We start from the raw sequence: 20,465 nt of genomic DNA on the forward strand, positions 1-20,465 counted from the left end.
CGTTCACAGTCGGATAGAAAACTCCAAGCCACAGAACCGTTGCCCAAAATAATATAGAAAGTATGGAATATGTGAAAGTATGAGAATAGAGAAATCTGATTGTAGTGTGTTTGAAATGTTTATAGGCATCCAAAACTCGTAACCTCCAAACACATTTAACCATAAAAGTTGGTGGCAATGAATAGAAAATAAAAACTGAAAATTAAACAATTTGTAACTCCTATAATAAATAAAAGAAACCAACCAAAAATTAAAACAAAAAATAAAACGTTTTAAAATTTAAAATCCTTTCAAATAATAACATTATCAACCGATATGGTGAAGACTTTGTCTATCCCCCATCCATTGAAACATGCCTTCACAAGCCTACCAGTTGTATTCCCCTTATGATTAGGAATGACACAAAAATTAAGGATTCTCTTATGCAAGACCCAATCATCATCAATGAAGTAGGCCATGAGAACCATGTAATTGATATTTTGAATGGACGTCCAAGTGTCGGTGGTAAGAGAGACTCTTTGTGCATTATGTGTTAAGACACTCTTGATTTTAGCTTTCTCCTCTTGATAGAGATCCCACACATCTCTAGCAATTGTTGTATGAGATGGCAAATCAAATCTAGGTTGTGCCTCCTTCAAAAATTCACGAAACCCAATACCCTCTACATGACTAAATGCATGTGCTACTAGGTTAACCCATTTTTCTTGGCCCTCAAATGAAAGGACTTTTTGTCTTTTCTCTTGTCTTAATAGAGAACTCTTACATTGAATTCTCAAATGGTGCCACAAGTGGATGTACCATTCCTTTTACCATCACATGCATAGTTCTTTTTACAGTACTTGCATATGCATCTAGGCTCACTAGTTTCATCCTCACACTTTATCTTTGTGAAATGATCCCAAACCTCCCGAAGCATTCGTACAAGGCTATCTTTTTCCCAAACCTCCACTTGATTTTGGAGGGGCTGATTGTGGAGGGTCTGATTGTGGAGGGTCTGATTGTAGAGGGGCTGATTGTGAATGGGCTAATGGTGAAAGGGCTAATGGTGGTGGTGGTGGTGGGTTAGTTGAAACAAGGGTTTCAGATTCTACTTCCATTAAATTAATAATACCCTACAAAAATACAAATATTTGGTGCTTCAATAACCAAAAACAATAAGCATGTAATCAATATTGCATATCTGCCAAAGTAGCAACCAAAATACAAACATCACATTATTTAATAATTTCACTTTTCTAACCTCTTATTTATGCCTTTAGCCTATGTGAATTGGTGCCAAATTTAGTGCGACATTACAATAATCATAGAACTTAAATTATTACTCAATATCTGCCAAATCACATTATTATTGAATGATGCAATTTTCCAAAATCTGAAATGAAATCACAAATAACAAATAAAACTGTTCACCCGTTTTGTTTTTACTCCTGTGATGGAAGGGCAAAGTTCCCAACTGCCTTGAAAACCATTGACTGGTTAGCAAGTCAACTTTCTTTGGTGTGCGAGCGTGCCACTACTAGCAATGAAAAAAAATCCTAGCAAACTTCTTTGAAACAGATAACTTGCACACAAAGTTACTGATTTCTAAACAAGCGACTATGAATTTGGGTGAGGAATATCTCCCAAATAAGTTCTTTTCCTGCTTCAGGCTGGTGAGGACTTCATAATTTATCACAGTATAAAATTGGTAATTCTGGCCAGAATAGATGATAATAAAGTGGATTGTTTTAGATAGAACTGCCTTTTACAAAATTAAGAAGGAAAGATCAACTCTAAAAGGACAAAAAGATAGCTGGAATCCCATTTCTGCCTAGGTAGAAACTTCTGATTCGGGCTGGACTGAGTTGTTATCAACTTCGATTGCTTAACTTTAGCTGTAAATCGATACCAAAGTTCAATTTTGGCAGAGCTTTAATCTACTTCAAGCCTTGTGAGGCTTTTGAGTAGGTAGAACTGCGGCTTCTTTAGTCTGAAGAGGCAGAAGTGGCTGGACAAGACTTAGCAAGCTGGAACTGCACTGTAAAATTTATTGAGGTTTTCATATTTGTGAAAACTCAAACTCTGCTTGTCTTGGCTTTTGCTGAACCAAATTTGTAACGAGAGAAGTCTTGTTTTGAATGACTTATTTCTTTAAGCCTGAACTTTGGCCTGTACTTTGGAAGTTCTGATCTATAGCTAGCTTCTTTTGTGGTTCAAATGAGCTTCTGGTTGCTCCAGTTTATTTGAAGGTTCTTAGTGATCAAGTGATCATTTTGAGTTTTTTGCCTTTGGTTGATTTCTGATTTGTTTGATTGATTGTTGAGTCATGAGCGTTTCTTGCTCTGTTCACTTTCTCCTATATTTATAAGAAATGCTTTGAAGTAGGGTTTCTTTCTTTTAATAATGGGCGGCAAAAATTCTCAAAAGATCTTTCATTTTTTTAAATACAAAGAAGGGGTTTTCTCAATTCTGGCAGATAAGTTCTCAACAGTCAATTCCTACGGCAGTCACTTCCCTATTTTTTTTGAAAGAGAACTTGACCCTTCTTTAATTCCCAACTGCCCCTTGTGAGAGCTCAATCGTGATGGTCAGTTTGCTTCTCCAGTTTGAACAACTTCTTGCTTCCTGCTTATCTTTTTAGAAAATACAGTCTGCGTATCCCTTGAAAGGTGGTGCCTTCTTTGGGGTAGAAACAATATCTCTGAATATAAAAAGGATTTTTGATCTTCAGGTGGCAAAGATTTCAGAGACGTCCCTTCTTTTCGCCTGCCTCTGTCAACTATTTATCAACCCAGTTGAAATTGTTGACTTTTCTAAATCAGAAAAAGAGATTCAAGTGGGTCTGTTCTTTTTGGCTCCCTTATCTCTTTTAATCATGCCCAAGCCCTTTTGATTTTTCTGGAGCCATGGGTTGATTGCTTTTCTTTTCGAGGCCCAAGTTTATTTGCAGAGTCCAGACTGCTTGGGCCTTGTGGTTTTGTCTTTGTTGTTTTTGGGCTTTTTGGGCTGGGCGTGCCAAATTAGGCCCAAACAAAAACTAGCACCAAAAATAACAAATAAAACAACAACTGAAAAACACAAATAAATCAAATAGCAACAAAAAATCACTTATGTCCCAAAAATCAATTCTATGATCCTAGATATTACCAGAAATCACAACAACACTAGAAATAAATCAAATAACAACAGAGTCAGACCAGCGAAATTACCAAGAGCAAGCCAATCTTTTCCTTTGATCCCAAAATCAATTCTGTCCACCAAAAATCACAACAATGTCAGATTAGATAAATAGAATTTTCAAAAATTGTCAAATCCCTAACATTTTTAATTAGGGTTTACACATATTAATACCTCGAACTGAGAGAGAGTGAGAGAGACTGAGATAGAGCCACTGACAGAGACCGAGAGTGGCTGAGAGAGAGAGAGAGAGAGAGAGAGCGAAACTGGCTAAGGGAGACGAGAGTCAAAGCGGGTGAGAGAGAGAGTGACTGAGAGATCGGGTGAGAAAAATCAGCTGAGAGAGAGAGAGAGCGGTAATCGAAGCAATGTTTTAGGGTTTCACTTGATCCGATGTAACGTAGTGTAGGAAATGGCTTAATCTTGACGAATCATCACTTGACACGTGTATTACTTATTTGTTAATAATATAATTAAAATACTAAGTCCGGTCTGATTTTTGGCGGTTTGTAGCCAATTAAAACCGGTCTAACCCGATTCATGGCCGGTTCAGCCTTTTTTTACCGGTTCTTCAATTTTTCAATGTAAAAATCGAACCAAACCACCTTAAGCAGTTCGGTTCGGTCGGGTTTTCGGTAATAATGCTTACCCCTACCTAACCGTAAGGAGTCTTCACACACATGTATATGCAGCCATGAATTCATCTTCAATATAGTTCTTTTATGTCCAAGCAATTTCTCATATCTTAATACAATATTGTCTCATCAAAATGTTGAAGAACACACCAGATATTTCCTCCAACTCTCAATATGTTACCTTCATATGAGATTTTTATCTTTTTTTTATTTTTATTTTTAAATCTTTGTTGTTGCTCTTCCTGTAGACAATTAGGATTGCTGATTTTTTATTTTTTATTTTTTATTTTTATAAATACAATGTTATATACTTAACAAACAATAATCTTTTAACATAAGAATTATTTTTTAAAATCAGTATGAGAGTCTACCCCATTATATTTCATCTTGCATTAAGATATAGGTGTTTCACATGCTAAATAATTTCTTTTTTTCCTTAAAATACAAAGAGAATCATATTCTTCATTTTCATATAAATCTTATTAAGATATGCAGCGACGGAGGTACTCTAGGGCCTAAGGTGGCCCTGGCCTCTTCACAATTTGTTCTCAACACAGTAAAGCTTGGGCTTTAGTTCATACTTTAACAATGCAAACCATATAACCATTCTAATGCCCCCCAATTGCAATCCATAATAACTTCATTTATAATTATATGTAAAATGTTTGTTGGCCCATTACACAATTGACATAAAAAAGGAAAGTATTAATCCTATAATAATCAAACCCGTGAGTCAAGGGAATAGAAAATAGTTTAACAAAAAGAAAAGAATATAAAATAACAGCCCCGATCTCTTGGACCACAGGGGTCCAAGAGATTGTGGTCACAACATCCAACGGTTCAAAAAAGTTTCTTAAAAGGAGTGGAAGAGTGAGTGAACCGTTGAATTTACATCCAACGGTGAGTGACCACAAATCTCTTGGACCCCTGTAGTTCAAGAGATCGAGATTGTATAAAATAAATAGTTTAAAGGGGAATGAGATTTTATCAATAGAATTTTCCTTTTTGATACATGAAATTGAGTACAAAGTTCTAAAAAATGTCAATTTTTTCTTATATATATATATATTATTGATGTAAGATTGATTTTTTTTTTTCCTTTCTATACCCCCCCCCCCCCCCCATATAGACAATTTTGGCTCTGCTCTGCTACTGAACATATGTATAATGTTTTTCTAAGTTCCATCGTTAAGAATGATTAATACGTTCAATAGGTAGAGGAGATAATTCAAGTGGAGAATGGTGAAACAAGTACCCCAGAAAAGAAAGTGACACAATTAAAAGCACCGTGTGCAGGGATGATATTTGACACAATGGAAGAAGCAAGAAACTATTATGAAGAGTATGGCCGGCAAGAGGGATTCATGATTAGAACTCGATTTTCCTCCAAGACAAGAAGGGTTTAGATGATGTAACAAGTAGACAATTTATTTGTGCACATGAAGGGAAATATGGTCTGCCCTTGCAAGTGCACAAGAATGATGTAGTATAGCATTAGACAAGTCCAAATATTGTTCCTATGAAGATTCCAAATTAATCTAATATTCAAATACCTAAATTAAATCTAATTGATACGCAAGTGAATTTGTAGGGATTGTTGTTGTGAAAGTTTATGAAACAAACAAGAAATTAGTCAAAGCAATTGAGAATAAAATGGTTGGATTTTAAGGTTGAAAAACAATGATGAAGGTCTAGGGTTTCAGAATCAACCACAAGCAATCCAAGTTAGATTTCAATGCATTCAATATATTCCTTGGATTCTTTAGATGATAATTCCTGTATCTAAGTCCTTTTTAGGCACTTAGACCATAGTTTTCCTTAAGTGTAAGATTTTTTTCTAGTTCAGACAAAGATCATATACCAAATCCTGCAATCTACCCTGGTTAAGGCATAAATTTAGCAAGTTGGATTCATTACGTTCTAGAAAACAAGAGCACCAAGCAAACCACTATTCTTCGTCACGCAATAATGTAATTCACCACACTTAATCACAAGAAGCTAATTGAATTATATTGCAAGTTCTGCCTCAAATTCATCTTCTTACTAGATGCAAAGCCCTAAGGTGATCAGTCAAAGAACTCAAACAAATAGCAACTATTAAAATAGTGATTAAACATTCATCTAAAAAAAACTAAGAATTAATCCATTAAATAACATTAAAAATCATAACTATCCATGCTTGGGTGTCCTGCTCGCCCTAGATAATAATTTAGTTACTCATGTTCAAAGAAAACATAATTGAAAAACTAGAAAACATAAAATAAAACTTATGGATTGTGATGATGCTCGAGAACTTGACGAAGGCAGTGGCTCTTTGACTCTCCTTCAACTCCAGCATCTCTGAACCCTATTTTCTTGTTTTCTTTAAATAAGGAACAAATCCTCTTTTGACTTGGTAACTCCGCTTTCCTAGTTTGGCTTCAATGGTCTTTGATGAGCTGGCATCCAAAAACCTACTAAATATACGATCAGACTTTAGAACATAGCCCTACATCCTTGTAGACACTTCACAAATGCAAGAGATATAAATTGGAGTCCAATGTTTGAACTTCAAAAGGATTATTTTGCAAAACCCGCAGAATAGATTTTTCCCAAACTGTCTGTGCTAAAACGGCCACAACTCTCTCCACACACGTCTAAATCATGAACCATAAAATTCTACAAAAAGTTAACACCCGTATCTTTCCAACGATATAAAGATCAACATCTAGTTGTCTGATCTGCGCAGCATATTCTACTCCTAGGATTGCACATCATATTTCAATCCCAAAATTGTCCTTTTGCTTGCTTTTTCATCTTTATTCTTCAAACCTAGTAAAATACAAAACTAAGTAAAAATGGACTAAACTCACTCAAGAACATAGCAAGAATCTAACAGAAAGTTAATAAAAATGTACGAAATAATGGTTGTATCAAAATACATCACAAAAGGCTTCATAAGAGAATGATGAGAGAGACATAAGTGAGATTGAGAATATGAAGAGAACAGGTAAAAATTGTTCTACGGTGAAATGTGGATGCAAAGCAAGTATGCGAATTAAGCTTGATAGATGGCCAAACAAATGGAAAGTTTCAAGTTTCAAAGATTCTCATAATCACAAGCCAGTTACACTGGAAAGAAGAATGAAAATGAAGTCAAATAAGGTTATGCCAAAAGCACCTAAAATTTTGAATAAAACATTTCATCAAGAAAATTTGCCAATTGCAAAAGTTCCTTCAATCCATGGTGGCCCGCATATTGGTTTTAACAATAGAGATTGTTATAACCACTTGAGAAATGTTCGGCATAGACAACTTGATGAAGGTGATGCACAGTAAGTCCTTACTTTAGGAAGAAGCAAGCTGTTCAGTTGGATGAAAATGGAAGGGCAGCTAATTTCTTTTAGGTGGATGCTCGATCACACATGGCGTACCACTATTTTGGAGATGTAGTCACATTTGACACAAGTATGATATGCCATTTGCACCATTCACAGGAGTAAACCACCATTTGCAATCAATACAATTTGGATGTGCACTTTTATAAGATGAGACAGAGGTGACATTTTTGTAGTTGTTTGAGACATGGCTTGAAACAATGGGAGGACGTCATCCAGTTTCCATCATTAGTGATCAAGACTTGGCAATGAAAGGAGCAATTGCCAAGATTTTTCCTAACACTGGCCATCGGTTATGCCTCTAGCATATTAAGAAGAAGTTTGCAGAAAAATTGTCACATGTGTACTTCAAGAAGTCCAAATTCAAAATTCAAATGAAGAAATGTATTCAGTCAACATACAACATAGAGGAATTTGAAGAAAAGTGGAAGGAATTGATGAAAGAATGTGAATTGGCTAATGATGACTGGTTGAATAGTTTATATGATATACATTCTTCTTGGGTTCCTGTTTATAATCATAACATATTTTTTGCAGGAATGAACACTACTGGACATAGTGAGGGTATTAATTCTTTTTTTGATGGATTCGTTACACCGACAACAAATCTTAGAGAGTTTGTTGTCAAATATGAGCAAGCACTAAAGAGGATCATGGATAGAGAAAGTGATGAAGATTTTGAATCAGAACATAGGTATCGCATTGTAAATGAAGGAGAATTCCTTTTGAAACATGCATCGAAGTTTTACACTAGAAATGTTTTCAACAAGTTTAAGGATGAATGGAGTAAAGTTACTCTCTTCAAAGTTAAAGAAATGCCATGTGACAACGAATATCATGCATACCTAGTGAAAACAAAACTTAGAGAGCATGAAGAGTTTGTGGTGAAGTTAAATTTGCAAACATACAAAGGTATGTGTGAATGCCAAAATTTTGAGTTTGTTGGAATACTTTGTCAACATTTGTTGAAAGTATTTGCCCGCCTTGATGTAGATACACTACTTGACCATTTTATTCTTCCAAGATGGAGACAAGATGCAAACAAATTTAGGATAATGGATTTGAAAAGCTTGGTGACAAATGATGGTAAAGAAGAATTAGAGGCTTTGCGACTTAGCCATATGTGTCATGAAGCAAACAAAGTTGGCTTACATTGCAGCATCTTCAAATGAGGTATACACAACTTCCATGGAAGCTATAAATGAATTGTCCAAGAAACTGTCAGAAAATTCTACTCAACATGCAACAATTCCTTCGTCAACAACAAGTGATCCATGTAGTACTAATAATGATTCCTCTCAATTGTTGCTTTTGGACCCCAATATCTCACAAACTAAGGGTAGAAAGAAGGACAATAATATCAGTTAAAAAAGGATAAAAAGTGGTATTGAGTTGGCTCAAAACAAGAAGAAAAGAAATTGTGCATTATGCAAAAAGATAGCACAACATGACAAAAGAAATTGTCCATCAAATCTAAAAAGAAGAAAGAATGAATCAATGAATCTATGTAAGTTGGTTCACTTTGTTTTTTTTTATTTATATATTATGAATCTAAATTCAGGCAATGAAGAGTCAGAAGACTTGTGTCAAGATATGGAGAGTGATGACCAAGAATATTGTTAATGGTGAGTTTTTTTTTAAAGTTGTGATCAATTTTCTTTTCTTTTACAAAATTTATGCTCATTAGACAAATAAAATGTCTTTTTGTGTATCTTTGTTGTTGTCTTGCATCAAGGATAGTCTATTATGTTCATCAGGTGAAAATACCTGTAGGATATCTATATATGCCTGGAGAAGGTTAAACAAGCTAATTCGAATTTTTGCAATAAATAATGATCAACCTTTGAAGCAAGATTGATATGAGTTATCAATCCTAAGATGTGCAAAGCTTAAAATAAAAGAACACGCAGAGAATTATTTTACGTGATAAAACCCCACCTCTGGGGAAAATCCACGGGACTCCTCAGTCCAACTCAAATCCACTATAGAACGATGATTACAAGAAGTACTCACACACTTATCCTAGACTCATTCTAGATAATGTTTACCGACTTCTTCATAACTCAACTTCTGTCAGGGGATGATCTTCGACACTCCTTATGTTGAACGCAATACTGGCCACGATTGCTTCAAGCTCGCCGGAGGAAAACCGCTACCACGGTCTTGGTGCCCTCAACTGTACGAGTCACCAACATGCATATGAATGACATATGAATGATTAAAGTGTTTGATAAATCACCAAGTAAACATAGAACACTTGATGATTTATCTCAAATATATGCACAACAGCTTTTGCTTAAGAATTCTATATGCTCAACACCAATATCAAAAACTATCCAAAACCAAAGAGATGCAAGCTGCTTTTATTCAAAGCTTCCTATACCTAGTCAGATGGCCGCACAGGAGTACCAAACCCACTTCAATTATAACTATGAACTTTTAGCTTAATTTGGACTCTTATGAAGACCACAATTGGTTTTCCAACATGAATATTAGTTCAATATGGATTCTTATTGAAAAACGCCAACCAACCAATTTTTAATAGAAAAACAATATCTATTAAAACAAATGAATTAGACCAATCAAGTAAAAGAAGATTTCAACCTACAAGTCATAATAGGAAAAGATAATATTTTAACTTAAATCAAAATAGAGTCCAACTAGAAAAGTAATCTTAAGAGATAAAGTCTAATCCTATTAAAAATAAGATTAACATAAAAATACTTGATTGAAAAAAAACTCAAACTAGGAATCCTATAATGAATGCATGATTATGTCATGATTTACCTGAAATCAAGTTTCTCATATCGGTCAAGTCAAGCCTCGGATGTATGGGGTTGAATGAGTTGTGCCAAAACGTCCAACAACAATTCTTCACACACTAATTTTCAACCTATGCTAGAGTCTAGGAAATGACAACACTATTTTCATACTAACATCAGGGGAAAGCTCTTGTCTTCCATGATTTCTAATAACCCCTCCTCCTTGGGGGAAATTAATCAAATTTCAAGTCAACTTCCAATCATAGTTGTAGCCAATTTCTGAAATGGTAAATGCTTAGTTTATTAAGCTCATGAATATTCACAACAATTTGTAACTCAAAGAATGACTTTCCTTCTAAGGCTACCATGTATATTGTATCAGCATGACCATGCCAGGTCCCATCTTGGACATTGTTCATCTCTAATGTTCTGAATTCCTGTTCACAATGTAAGAATACTATTTATAAGTTTTCAAGCATAAAAATCTTAATTAAAATTGAACCCAATGTCTACTTTTAATGATCTAAAGAATTTCAATAGTCCCAAAAGGATAGCTACCAGTTATAGAACATGATTTTTAATCATGAATGGTGATTCAAATTAAAGAAGTTCTAAGCTCATTTAATTGGCAAAAGATAATGTCTTTTTTGGTTAGAAAAAGGAACTTTTATAAAAGCCACCTGTGGGAAAAAAAGAAAAAAAGAAAAAAAACTAACAACCAAACATAATACATAGGAAAACACGGGAGCAGAGTGCTACCCAAGGTGCAAGACTATTAGAAGAAAAACTCATTCCGAACAGCCCAACAAAGCCACCAGCTCGAAGAAAGAAAAAAACAATTCATAAACTGTAATTCCATATGTCAATCCACAGGTAATCCCAACCCCAAAGAGGGAGGAGGTTGAAGCAAGTGTTGTGGCATCAAATTTTCTCATTTTATTCTCTCCCTATTAATCGGAAAAAAAAAAACATTAATTTTTGGATTAAGTACATAAAAGTACCTAACTTTTAGGGGTCGTTTCAAATTAGTACCCAACCTTTTAAATTTTTCACAGGCATACCTCACCTTTCATAAAACACTAGCCTCTCTGCACGCGCTTCCGCGCCTGCAAGAGGCTTTTTTTTAAATAAAAAAAAATTTATTTTAGAATTAAAAAAGATAATGGATAGTTGTGTTCCATAAAAATAGGATTCATTATCTGAATTTTCTTTTATTTTTAATTTTTTTAATACGAAAAATTTTGAATTTACCATATTATCCTCATTTAATTAATAATTTCAATTTGTAATGTTTGCATTAACTAAGGGCATTTTCTGGTATTTTGAATGTTTCACCATTCTCTGCCTTTTGCTTTATATATATAGATACAAATTAGTTACTCCGTTAGTCAGACCATTAGTGGAGGCGTTAAGTGATGACGTGGTTGCTCCAATGTGGCTTTTTTTCCTGAGGTGGATAAACTTAACTTTTACCAAAATATTAGCCATTTGGTGGAATTTCGACAATTCTATTAAACCCAAGTTTGGAAATTTAGTTTCAAAAGTATCAGAAGAAAGTTTAGTCTCCATTTTGCATACAATATCATGACCATAAAGTTTTACTAGAAGCAACAGTTCCGATTTAAATCCATGCTAAGAACAACCTCAACCGTTCCAAGAAAGAAACTTCATAGTTCCTTTCCCATGGCAAATTTGGTACCAACAGACAAATTAATTTTTTTGAAAAAGTTCCTCCAAGTCATGCTAGCAGTTACTAATGTGAAACAACTATTGTTTGAGTTTTGGGATATTCATCTGGTTCAACTTAAGAAAAAGAAAAATAGGCAACTCAACAATAGAAATTAGGGGTGATTTAGGCTAATTTCGATCCGAAATTTTTTGACAAGTTCAAATCAATTCTAAAATTCGAAAGTTTCAAAATTCCAAAATTCTAAAAAATTGGAATTGGAATGTATCTCAAGATTTCGAAAATTCCAAATTCCAAAAATATATTGGAGTTTTAAGCTTTAGATTGTATAATGGATATTCCAAAAATGGGAATTAAAGTTATACAAATTGAAAAAAGTAAGTTCCGAAATATTCCAAAAATTCTGAAAACTTTGAGTTTTACGAATTATAATGGATATTGAAATTCCGAATTTTTTTGGAATGGAATTGGAAGAGATATTTCATTCCGAAATTTGTTGGATTGGAATTGGAATCCCTTGATTCTGATCCGTTCTGTTTGAAAATCAGGCATATTAAAAATATTAAATGAGATCCTCAAAGTTTAAATAGTTGGAAATTAAATTTTGATGGATCAATTCTTTCTTGTGGCAAGGCTTCTGGTGGTTTTGTTATTCGAGATTCCACTGGGTATGCTAGGGTTGCTGGTTCAATTCCTTCAGGTTTTACTTCAGTTCTAGAAGTTGAAGCAACCACTTTGAAGTGGGGGTTTGTTATGGGCACAACGAACGGGAATTAAAGTTGTACAAATTGAGGAAGATTCCAGATTTTAATCGAAGTGTTATAAGGTTCTCAACCTCCTCCTTGGTCTTCTGTCACAAATGAGAGAGATTAAGGGATTAATGCAAAGCTTTTAGATTCTCCAATTAAGACACATCCATCAGGAAGCTAACATGGTGGCAGACGATCTAGCAACAATTGGTCATGTTACCAAACAAAAACAAAATACAAACTTTCCCTTTGAAACTCATGTATGACGAGGAATTTAAGGATCCTTAGAGGATCCTCTTTGTAATTTTATTTCTTATTTTAAATAATAATAATAATAACAAATAGGGAGGCAAAGTTAACACACTCTTGAGTACATTTTGAACTGAATAATAATCCTGGTAGAAAGGAGGGCAAAGTTCCTACAAGAAAATCACTATATACAACTCTCTTGACCGCTACCAGCCTTATAATTACAGCTTTAACCTACAAGAGACCCCATTATAATAGATACAACTTCAAAACTTTATTTAACTCCTGACCAAATTTTTCTTATTTTTCACTTCATATACAAATCCCATGCCCAATTGAACTCGTATCCAAATGCTTTATTATTTTCTTTCCAAGATTTATCGAGCGCCCCTCCATGGAACTTAATATGGGATGCATTCTTTGCTCTTCTTGAGCGTCAATCCTTCAAACTGAAGATTGAGCCTTAAACTGCTCATAGTGGCTCTTAGCACGTTGAATGGCCTCCTGAAGATCTACATACATCTTCACAGATGACTCTGCAAAGTTGTTCAACTTACAACAAAACCCTGCCAAGCTTATTTGGAAATTGTCAAAACCTGAAGCCCCGTCTTGAGAAACTTCATCTCTCAACATATTAACTGCAGAATCACTACCATTGTCATGTTTCCAGGATGTTAAATCTGATTGGTTAGCATCCTTCCCTTCTTTCTTTTCTTGTCGTGGTAAAAACCTGGAAGTTTCAGCTGCTAAACTCTTTATAGAATCTACCAGTTCCTTGGCAGGCGGCTTCTCAAGCTTCTCAAGCTTCTCTAACCAGATACCACAGGTGACATATATTGGAGGGCCATAGTACCGAAAGGGGATTTCTTGTGGCCTCCTTTTCTTTTTGGAAGCCTTCTGTGGAAAAGAGACACATTTTAAAAGCCAGCCATCTATAGACTTCAGATAAGACTTTTGAGCACCAAACCACTTCATAAAACTTGACGATAGAGAGCTGAGTTCATCTTCAAGATGGATGGTAATCTGACGACGTGATTCTGACTGTACAGAGAATTTGGTGTTGCCATTGTTGTAAGCTATCGAGATTATGTGAAACTGAAGCTTGTGACATTCAAGCATCACCTCCCACATCCGACTTAACCTACGATTTTGTACAAAGAACAGAGCAAATGAAGCCCAAAAGTAAAGAACTCATAATAATCACATCGAGTATATATGTCCACATTTAACTTAAAAAGTGTTAAATTCTTCCATCAGAGTACTACACATAATTATCACTAATTCTTTTTCAATCAATCACTTACAATTACATATACTCTTCTCAACTCACCAATTCTTTTTTTGTTGTTGAAATTCTCAACTCACCAGTTCTTTTTTTTGGTCGAAATTCTCAACTCACTAGTTCAATTACTCAAGATATATGTCTACATTCAACTAAAACGTCTTTTATTATAGAGGCTAACTATAAGCAGTAAATATAACTCAATGCAAAGTGTTTTGCCTGACCTGTTATATGTTCATCATAAATACATTATTTTACGATGTTTACATATTTAATTGCTGCATTATGGATTGATTTAGCACTTCCTAAAGTTTCACCGCAAACGTACTTATGGATTTTTTTATGAGTTATGATTGTATAATAATATTATGTAAAATTGAATCAACAATTTAGACTAACGTAAATGTGCCGTAATATGTGCATGTGGAAAATGAAACACACTAAGGGTCTCAATCTTACACACAGACATGATTATCCCACCAAAGTCATGTGAATCTCATTTGTTCGCACTCCAGTTGAAATATCCCGTTGTTTAATGTTCCCACAGTATTTCACCAAACATCTAATCTGGATCAAATAGTTAATGGACCAGCTTGGTAACACTATTGTTTTTAGTTTTTATTTTTCAGTAAAAGATAGAGAAGAAATGCATGGGAGAAAAGGATGAGAAAGAAGGAAGGAGGAAGGGGGAGGGAAGGGATGGATGAGGGGAAAATGTACACAGGACAATAGTGCCTATATGAAAACTGAAAACAGAAACCTAAAGCAATTCCAAATAGTTTTCCCATCCTATGTCACGTTCAACTTAATTTGTATGGGTTCTTAAGAACAGCCATGAGAAAAGGAAAAAAAAAAGACATAAAAATTCTCTTCTTTTTTGCTTCTAGTTTTACATAAATATACCCAATTCCAAGTTTCATTCGCTTCCAAAATTGAGTTTCTAGGACGTATAATAAAGCACTAGCAAATAGGAACATACAAAATACATACCCCTCAATCAACTCTTCAAGTTGTGGCTGGAGCTCTTTGTCTCGTAAGTCCTCAATCCTCTTTGATATAGAGTGAATTCTGTGAATAGCAACTCTGATCCTAGAATGCAGATCCTTGACAACAGCACGAGTTTTATCAATTTTTTGAGAAGTTTCTCCTTTTGATTCTAGTTCCCTTAAAATCTTACACTTTATGTCGTAATCCCTTCTAACCATCTCACTAGCCTGAAAAAACACTTGTACACGTTCATATAAATTAACAGAAGTACCCATATACTCTTTATATAATGCTAGATCAACTTACAACCTAAGATTTTAAGGTGAGAAATCTGAGGGTTTACAAAAAGTGATGCGGATATGTTTTTTAGTTTCAGATCAGAAATGCCAACACCATAAAAACAAGTTCCACATCCTTCTGCATATCTGAAATTTCTAATTTTTTTTTTTTTCAACAGTTGGCAGTAAAAGTACAGAAGGTAGAGACTGACATCTTGGCGCTACGCGCATTATGAGTAGACATCAATCTATAAGGGCATCAAAACAACAAACACAAAGGTGAAGCCCAAATAGCTTAGTTTCTACAAGTAATTCTAGTTATAACATGATTTTTCAGTAACATTCCCATTGACTATATCACATCGATGTTTTGCTTCTAAGCTATCAAATTTCCTTTTTTGTCTTTATTCACTCCCCCCCCTCCCAAGTTGCAGGGTAAGTTAGAAGTGCCTAATGCCAGAAATGTGTAGTTGTAAAATGGGTGAGTACATCTCCACACTCAGCATGTGGAAGTATACTAAATATACTAAATAAAGGGCTGAACTTTCATTTTTGTAACAATGAATGACTTCATGGTTCAATAGCATATCCAGTTATAGATTACCTCATTCCACTAAATTTGATCCCTATGACGAGTTTGAACATGAAGAGAAGCAGGAACATAAATGAAATGAAGACTCCATGAAATTCTAAATAATAAGATGGTTAAACTAATCTCAATAATGAAATTGCTATAAAGCACATTTATGCATCTATTTTGTGATCATTTTAATAGATAACAATTTTAGTGAAAAAAACCATAACAATACCATCAACCATAGAACAGTAAATACGATGACGATAATGATGATTACAAATGCCATAACTACTGTTATTAATTGACAGTACCTTGACCTCGTCATAAAGCTTCCTCTCCCATGCATATAATCTATCCAAGGTTGAGGCATGACTGCCTGAATTCATGCAGAAGTTATCAAAGAGGTTACCAGTAAGATCCTCAATATCATCTCTTGAGTTTGCCCCTAAAGGATTCCTCGATGAAGAGGACCGAGATGATGTCGTCCTGTGCCAAGTTAAGTACTTCACAGCAGTTTGAGGAGGCTCTAAGTGGAATTAAGGAAAGAATCAGTACCGAAATCAAGATACCAATATCAAGAGTTACCTTAAATGATTTCACAAGATATTAGTATGCATACAGTTTTGTTCTCCTAGATACATCTTTTACCAAAAATGTTCTCATACACACGCGTGCAGGCGCTCAAACATTTCAATAATAGAAACTTCTAAGTTCGCCACAATTTGCTTCTTAAATAAAACTTTTGGTGGTTTACTCTTCTCTAATCTAAACACGCCAGTTTTTAGTTGTACAAGACTAGTTTCCTGAAAAGCATGGCCAACTTGTGCATGGCACTCTGCCTAGTTGCTAGACTTGATAAACATGAACAAGTATGAACTGGATAAACTAGTTTTGTACTTACTTAACATAGAATTTTCATACCACTCAAATGGAAGTGAAACAAGTTAGTTAAAAACCCTTGCAAACACATAGCACGAGGTTCTACAAATTGCAATAATTTAACCCCAAAAAAAAAAAAAAACAAAAAAACTGTACAGACATCAATCACATTGTTCTTTATATCTATTCAACTACATAATTACATCTTTGCAGTGAAAATTACAATTTGCCAAAACAGTTATCGAGAATACCATGTGGCATAGACTTATGGATATAAATAACAGAATTATGCAACATCCATAGTTTTTTTTTTTTGAAATTTTTTTTTTTTGAAAAGAGACATAACAGAACCATTCTCGCACAAGACCCATGTTGATTAAAAACTAATGTCTGTGTCATGCATCTGTGACATGAAAAATAAAATGAGAAGCTTAAAGACCAAGACCTACCTTCCTGAACTTGACTTGGGTCGTCACCACAGGAGAAACAAGCCTTCAGGAATGTAGATGAAATTGATCCACCTGCTACAGTAGAAATCCTAGTGTTCATAACTTTCACCAAAAGAAAACAAACTTCCAATGGTCTATAGTAATAGGAAATTATTTCAAAATATTTTAGAATATCCACTCTTTTTTCAATCTTATATGTGCCGTGATTTAAATCTATGAGCTCCACTAAAGCAGGAGATGTTTACTGGAGTGTTCATAACATTCCAGAAACTCTTGATTGTACTTTATTCACAGAATAAATGATCCTTGGATAACTAAAACAAGCTTAAATAGTTCCACTAAAATACTAGAGAGAGAGAGAGATCTTACTTTCTTTTGCCGGAAATAGCGGACGGAAATGAAACTTATTTGCTTCAAGCATTCTGGGAATTTCTTCACCGGACTCAAAAGCTTTTATAAAGAGAACTTCAATATCTTTCATGCTTGAAAAAAAATCTTTTGGGGCAACCTTACTTTCAATACAATCTTCTTTAACTGGTGTTCTATTTGAGTCAGTTTCAACTGCAAATACTGAGGATGTGGCTCTTAATGGCGACAAATCAGGAGAGTTACTTTTCTCCCCATTCAGTAACTCAGTTTCTGAAGTTACACTTTCTGCAGAAGGCATTGTGGCTGAAGCGCTAGCTTCAACATGATCATGTACTCTATTAAGGTTTTCAAAACTTCTAACTAGAGTATCTGTAGCAGGCTCATCAAACTCATCTTCAGAATCTTCAGATTCTTCCCTCCCTAGAAAAGAAACCTTCTCTTCTTCATCTTCCAGTTCAGGAATTCCCTCCTCTTCCCTAAGTCTTCTCATATCATCATTATTTTCAAACACCTGGTTCACTCCCTTCCCTTCTTGAAAAGAAAACTGATGGTCAATTGGGTGAAAGAAATCGAAGTAATCCCATGGTGGAGTTTGAGGTGGGTGCGAAGAAGCTTCAAATGGTGATACTTCAGGTTTTTCTGCGGAGCGAGGCGTGGTATTCTGTGGGGTGCTCGAGGAGGTTACTGTTGCAGTGACAGGCGTAGGAGGTTTTTCTTCTACCTTTTTGGAAAAGCTACCCCTGAATTTCATATGATTTAAGTGAAATCGGGTAGAATTTGGAGGAGATGGAGATGGAGAAAAAGTTTCAGCTGCATCAATGCGTTGTGACATGGATGGAGAAGAAAAAGAGAAGTGAGAAAGGGACTTCTCAGTTTGAACAAGAGGCTCTGGCGTTGCATTAGTGGAAGTGTACAAGGAAGACCCAATGGGAGCGCCAAGATCGACAAATTTCCTAAGAGCGGTTCCCGTATTCTTTAGTGATTGAATATACATAAGATGAGCTGCTGCTAGTGAGCACCTTCCATCAAGTGCCTGCTTAACATATTTCTTCCTTTCTCGACATAGCTGCAGGGCCTTATCTTCCTCTACTTTAGAGTTTGCAGCCCCCATATCAGCAGATCTGGCCTAAAATCGTCTAATTACATCAACAGGACATAAGATTCCTCCTGAAACTCAATTTAATAGAGGTATCAAAAAATGGGACATACATGCAATGCTGAGAATTCTTCAAGAAAACAAAATCATTTGAAACACGGTACTAGCACAAGATGTAAATTATGTTCATTTTAGTAGCACCCCTTAAATCAAAGAGAATAAAAGAAATTTAAAGATAGATAAACAAAAGCATGCCCACCCCCGCCTTCTTTTTGTGAAAGAAATGCAAATTTATTACGGAATTCCTAGCCAACAGGAAAAACTAACAAAAGAAAACTGAGGGACAGAGTACAACATCAGAGAAATCAGCTTCTACATATCCAACTCAGGAAACGATCACATAGTCAAAATTACAACCCTTACCGAAAAAAAAAAAAACTCTGGTAACATTATAGATTGTAAGTATATGAAGTATACAAGAAAATTCCACATTCCAACCTCAATGAATAGAAACACATGTAAGAGATAAGCTAAAGAAATGGGCAACATCACCAACACCAGCTATAACAACAGCAAGAGAAGTAAATATTGGTTCAAGGTCAAGTTAATCGAGACAATGGATGAGGAGATAGCAGAAGTTCTAAAACAATTTCTCTTTCCCTCGTGAACCAGAGTATCCAAAAGGGACGGAATCTCTGAATATTAGAAAACACTTAACAAAAGCCAAGCAAAGCAAGTGAATTGGTCCAATAAAAGATATGGAGGTTTGAAATTCCCATGTAAAAACTTCTCACATCATAAAACCAATCCCAAAGATCAACTCAATTAGTTCTAAGTCACTACTAACCTTGATTTTTCTTTATCTGAATTCAAGAGGAAAACCCACCAGAACAGAGAGCTTAAAAGAAACCCCAATTGAGAGATTCAATTTTTGCAACAAAGTAGATCAAATTCAAGGCCTTGGTCCTGGAGTTTGTAAAACGCAATCACAGCCTCTGCAGTTGAACACACACACAAACAATTAGACTATTAAAACCAAACAGCCAAAATCAAACAAACGAAGCAAGATTCAGAACTATAAGACACACAGAAAAAAAAAAACCCACCTCAGTCCCACAAACCAACAATCAAAGAAATCAGAAACGAAGAACTGAACCCAAATTCAGTACCCACGAGAAAGAAGAAGCAGAATTGTACAAGAGCAGTGAAAACCAAAACCAAGCATAGGGAAAAAAAAAAAGAGCAGAGGGGGAATTTTTACTGTACCCGAGAATTGAAGTGACGCAGAGGGCGTCGAATAATAGCTTGGATTTCAGAGCACAACAGAGACGTATGAGAGCGGCAGTGTGTATGAGTTTCAGAGAAAATAAATAAAACAAAATAAATTCAGAAAATTCCTTTTTTTTCTTTCTTTTAGTAATTAATAAGAGGGAGAGCAAGTGTGAAAGAGAGAGAGAAGAAAAAGATAGAAAGATAATAAAAAGTGTTTTTTGAGAAAGAGAAGTCCAGAAAAACGAATCTGCTGCCGCTGCCACTGCCGCTTCCATGCAAAAGGCATTACACAAAGACAAGAGATCAGAGTGGATTGTGGACCCCACTTACCATCCTTAGCAGGTTATTTATTTATTTATGATTTTTTTAATTATATAAAACCTTCCTGTGAGATCTGGACCTGGCGTTCCCAAAGAAAACAAGTCATTAAACAGTTGGCAAAAAATAAACCTATCAGCAGATGCGCGTGGCGTGAGACCTAAGCACCTTGCTGCTTCGTGTCACTCTTATCCTACGTGTATCTCTGTCCTATCAAATGAATAGAACTTCCTTTACAACTAAAGGCTGACACTAAAGTTGGGAAATTTTGTTTTGTTTTTTTCGGTACAAACAAGATTTTAAATTATTTTAAATTAATTTAATTTACAAAAAAGAAGATTTG

At 35.0% G+C, this 20,465-nt stretch overlaps 1 protein-coding gene across 4 annotated transcripts; it reads right to left on the minus strand.

The window, feature by feature from the left end:
- Window positions 1–12,639: 12,639 nt before the first annotated feature.
- LOC117630755 (protein ALTERED PHOSPHATE STARVATION RESPONSE 1) lies at window positions 12,640–20,106 on the minus strand. 4 transcript variants are annotated; one of them, XM_034363509.1, is made up of 7 exons: window positions 19,799–20,106; window positions 19,380–19,527; window positions 17,437–18,603; window positions 17,068–17,142; window positions 16,051–16,265; window positions 14,888–15,111; window positions 12,640–13,756 (listed from the first exon to the last, which is right to left on the minus strand). In XM_034363509.1, exons 3-7 carry the CDS (start codon window positions 18,545–18,547, stop codon window positions 13,060–13,062), a joined length of 2,322 nt encoding a protein of 773 aa, XP_034219400.1. In that variant the 5' UTR covers window positions 18,548–18,603; window positions 19,380–19,527; window positions 19,799–20,106; the 3' UTR covers window positions 12,640–13,059. The 4 variants fall into 4 exon arrangements, with proteins under 4 accessions (XP_034219400.1, XP_034219405.1, XP_034219401.1 ...); XM_034363514.1 differs by having other exon boundaries at window positions 17,068–17,139; window positions 19,799–20,076; XM_034363510.1 differs by lacking the exon at window positions 19,799–20,106 and adding an exon at window positions 19,639–19,766.
- Window positions 20,107–20,465: the final 359 nt, after the last annotated feature.

Source organism: Prunus dulcis, chromosome 6, assembly GCF_902201215.1.
Source record: "Prunus dulcis chromosome 6, ALMONDv2, whole genome shotgun sequence".
Taxonomy (NCBI): Eukaryota; Viridiplantae; Streptophyta; class Magnoliopsida; order Rosales; family Rosaceae; genus Prunus; species Prunus dulcis.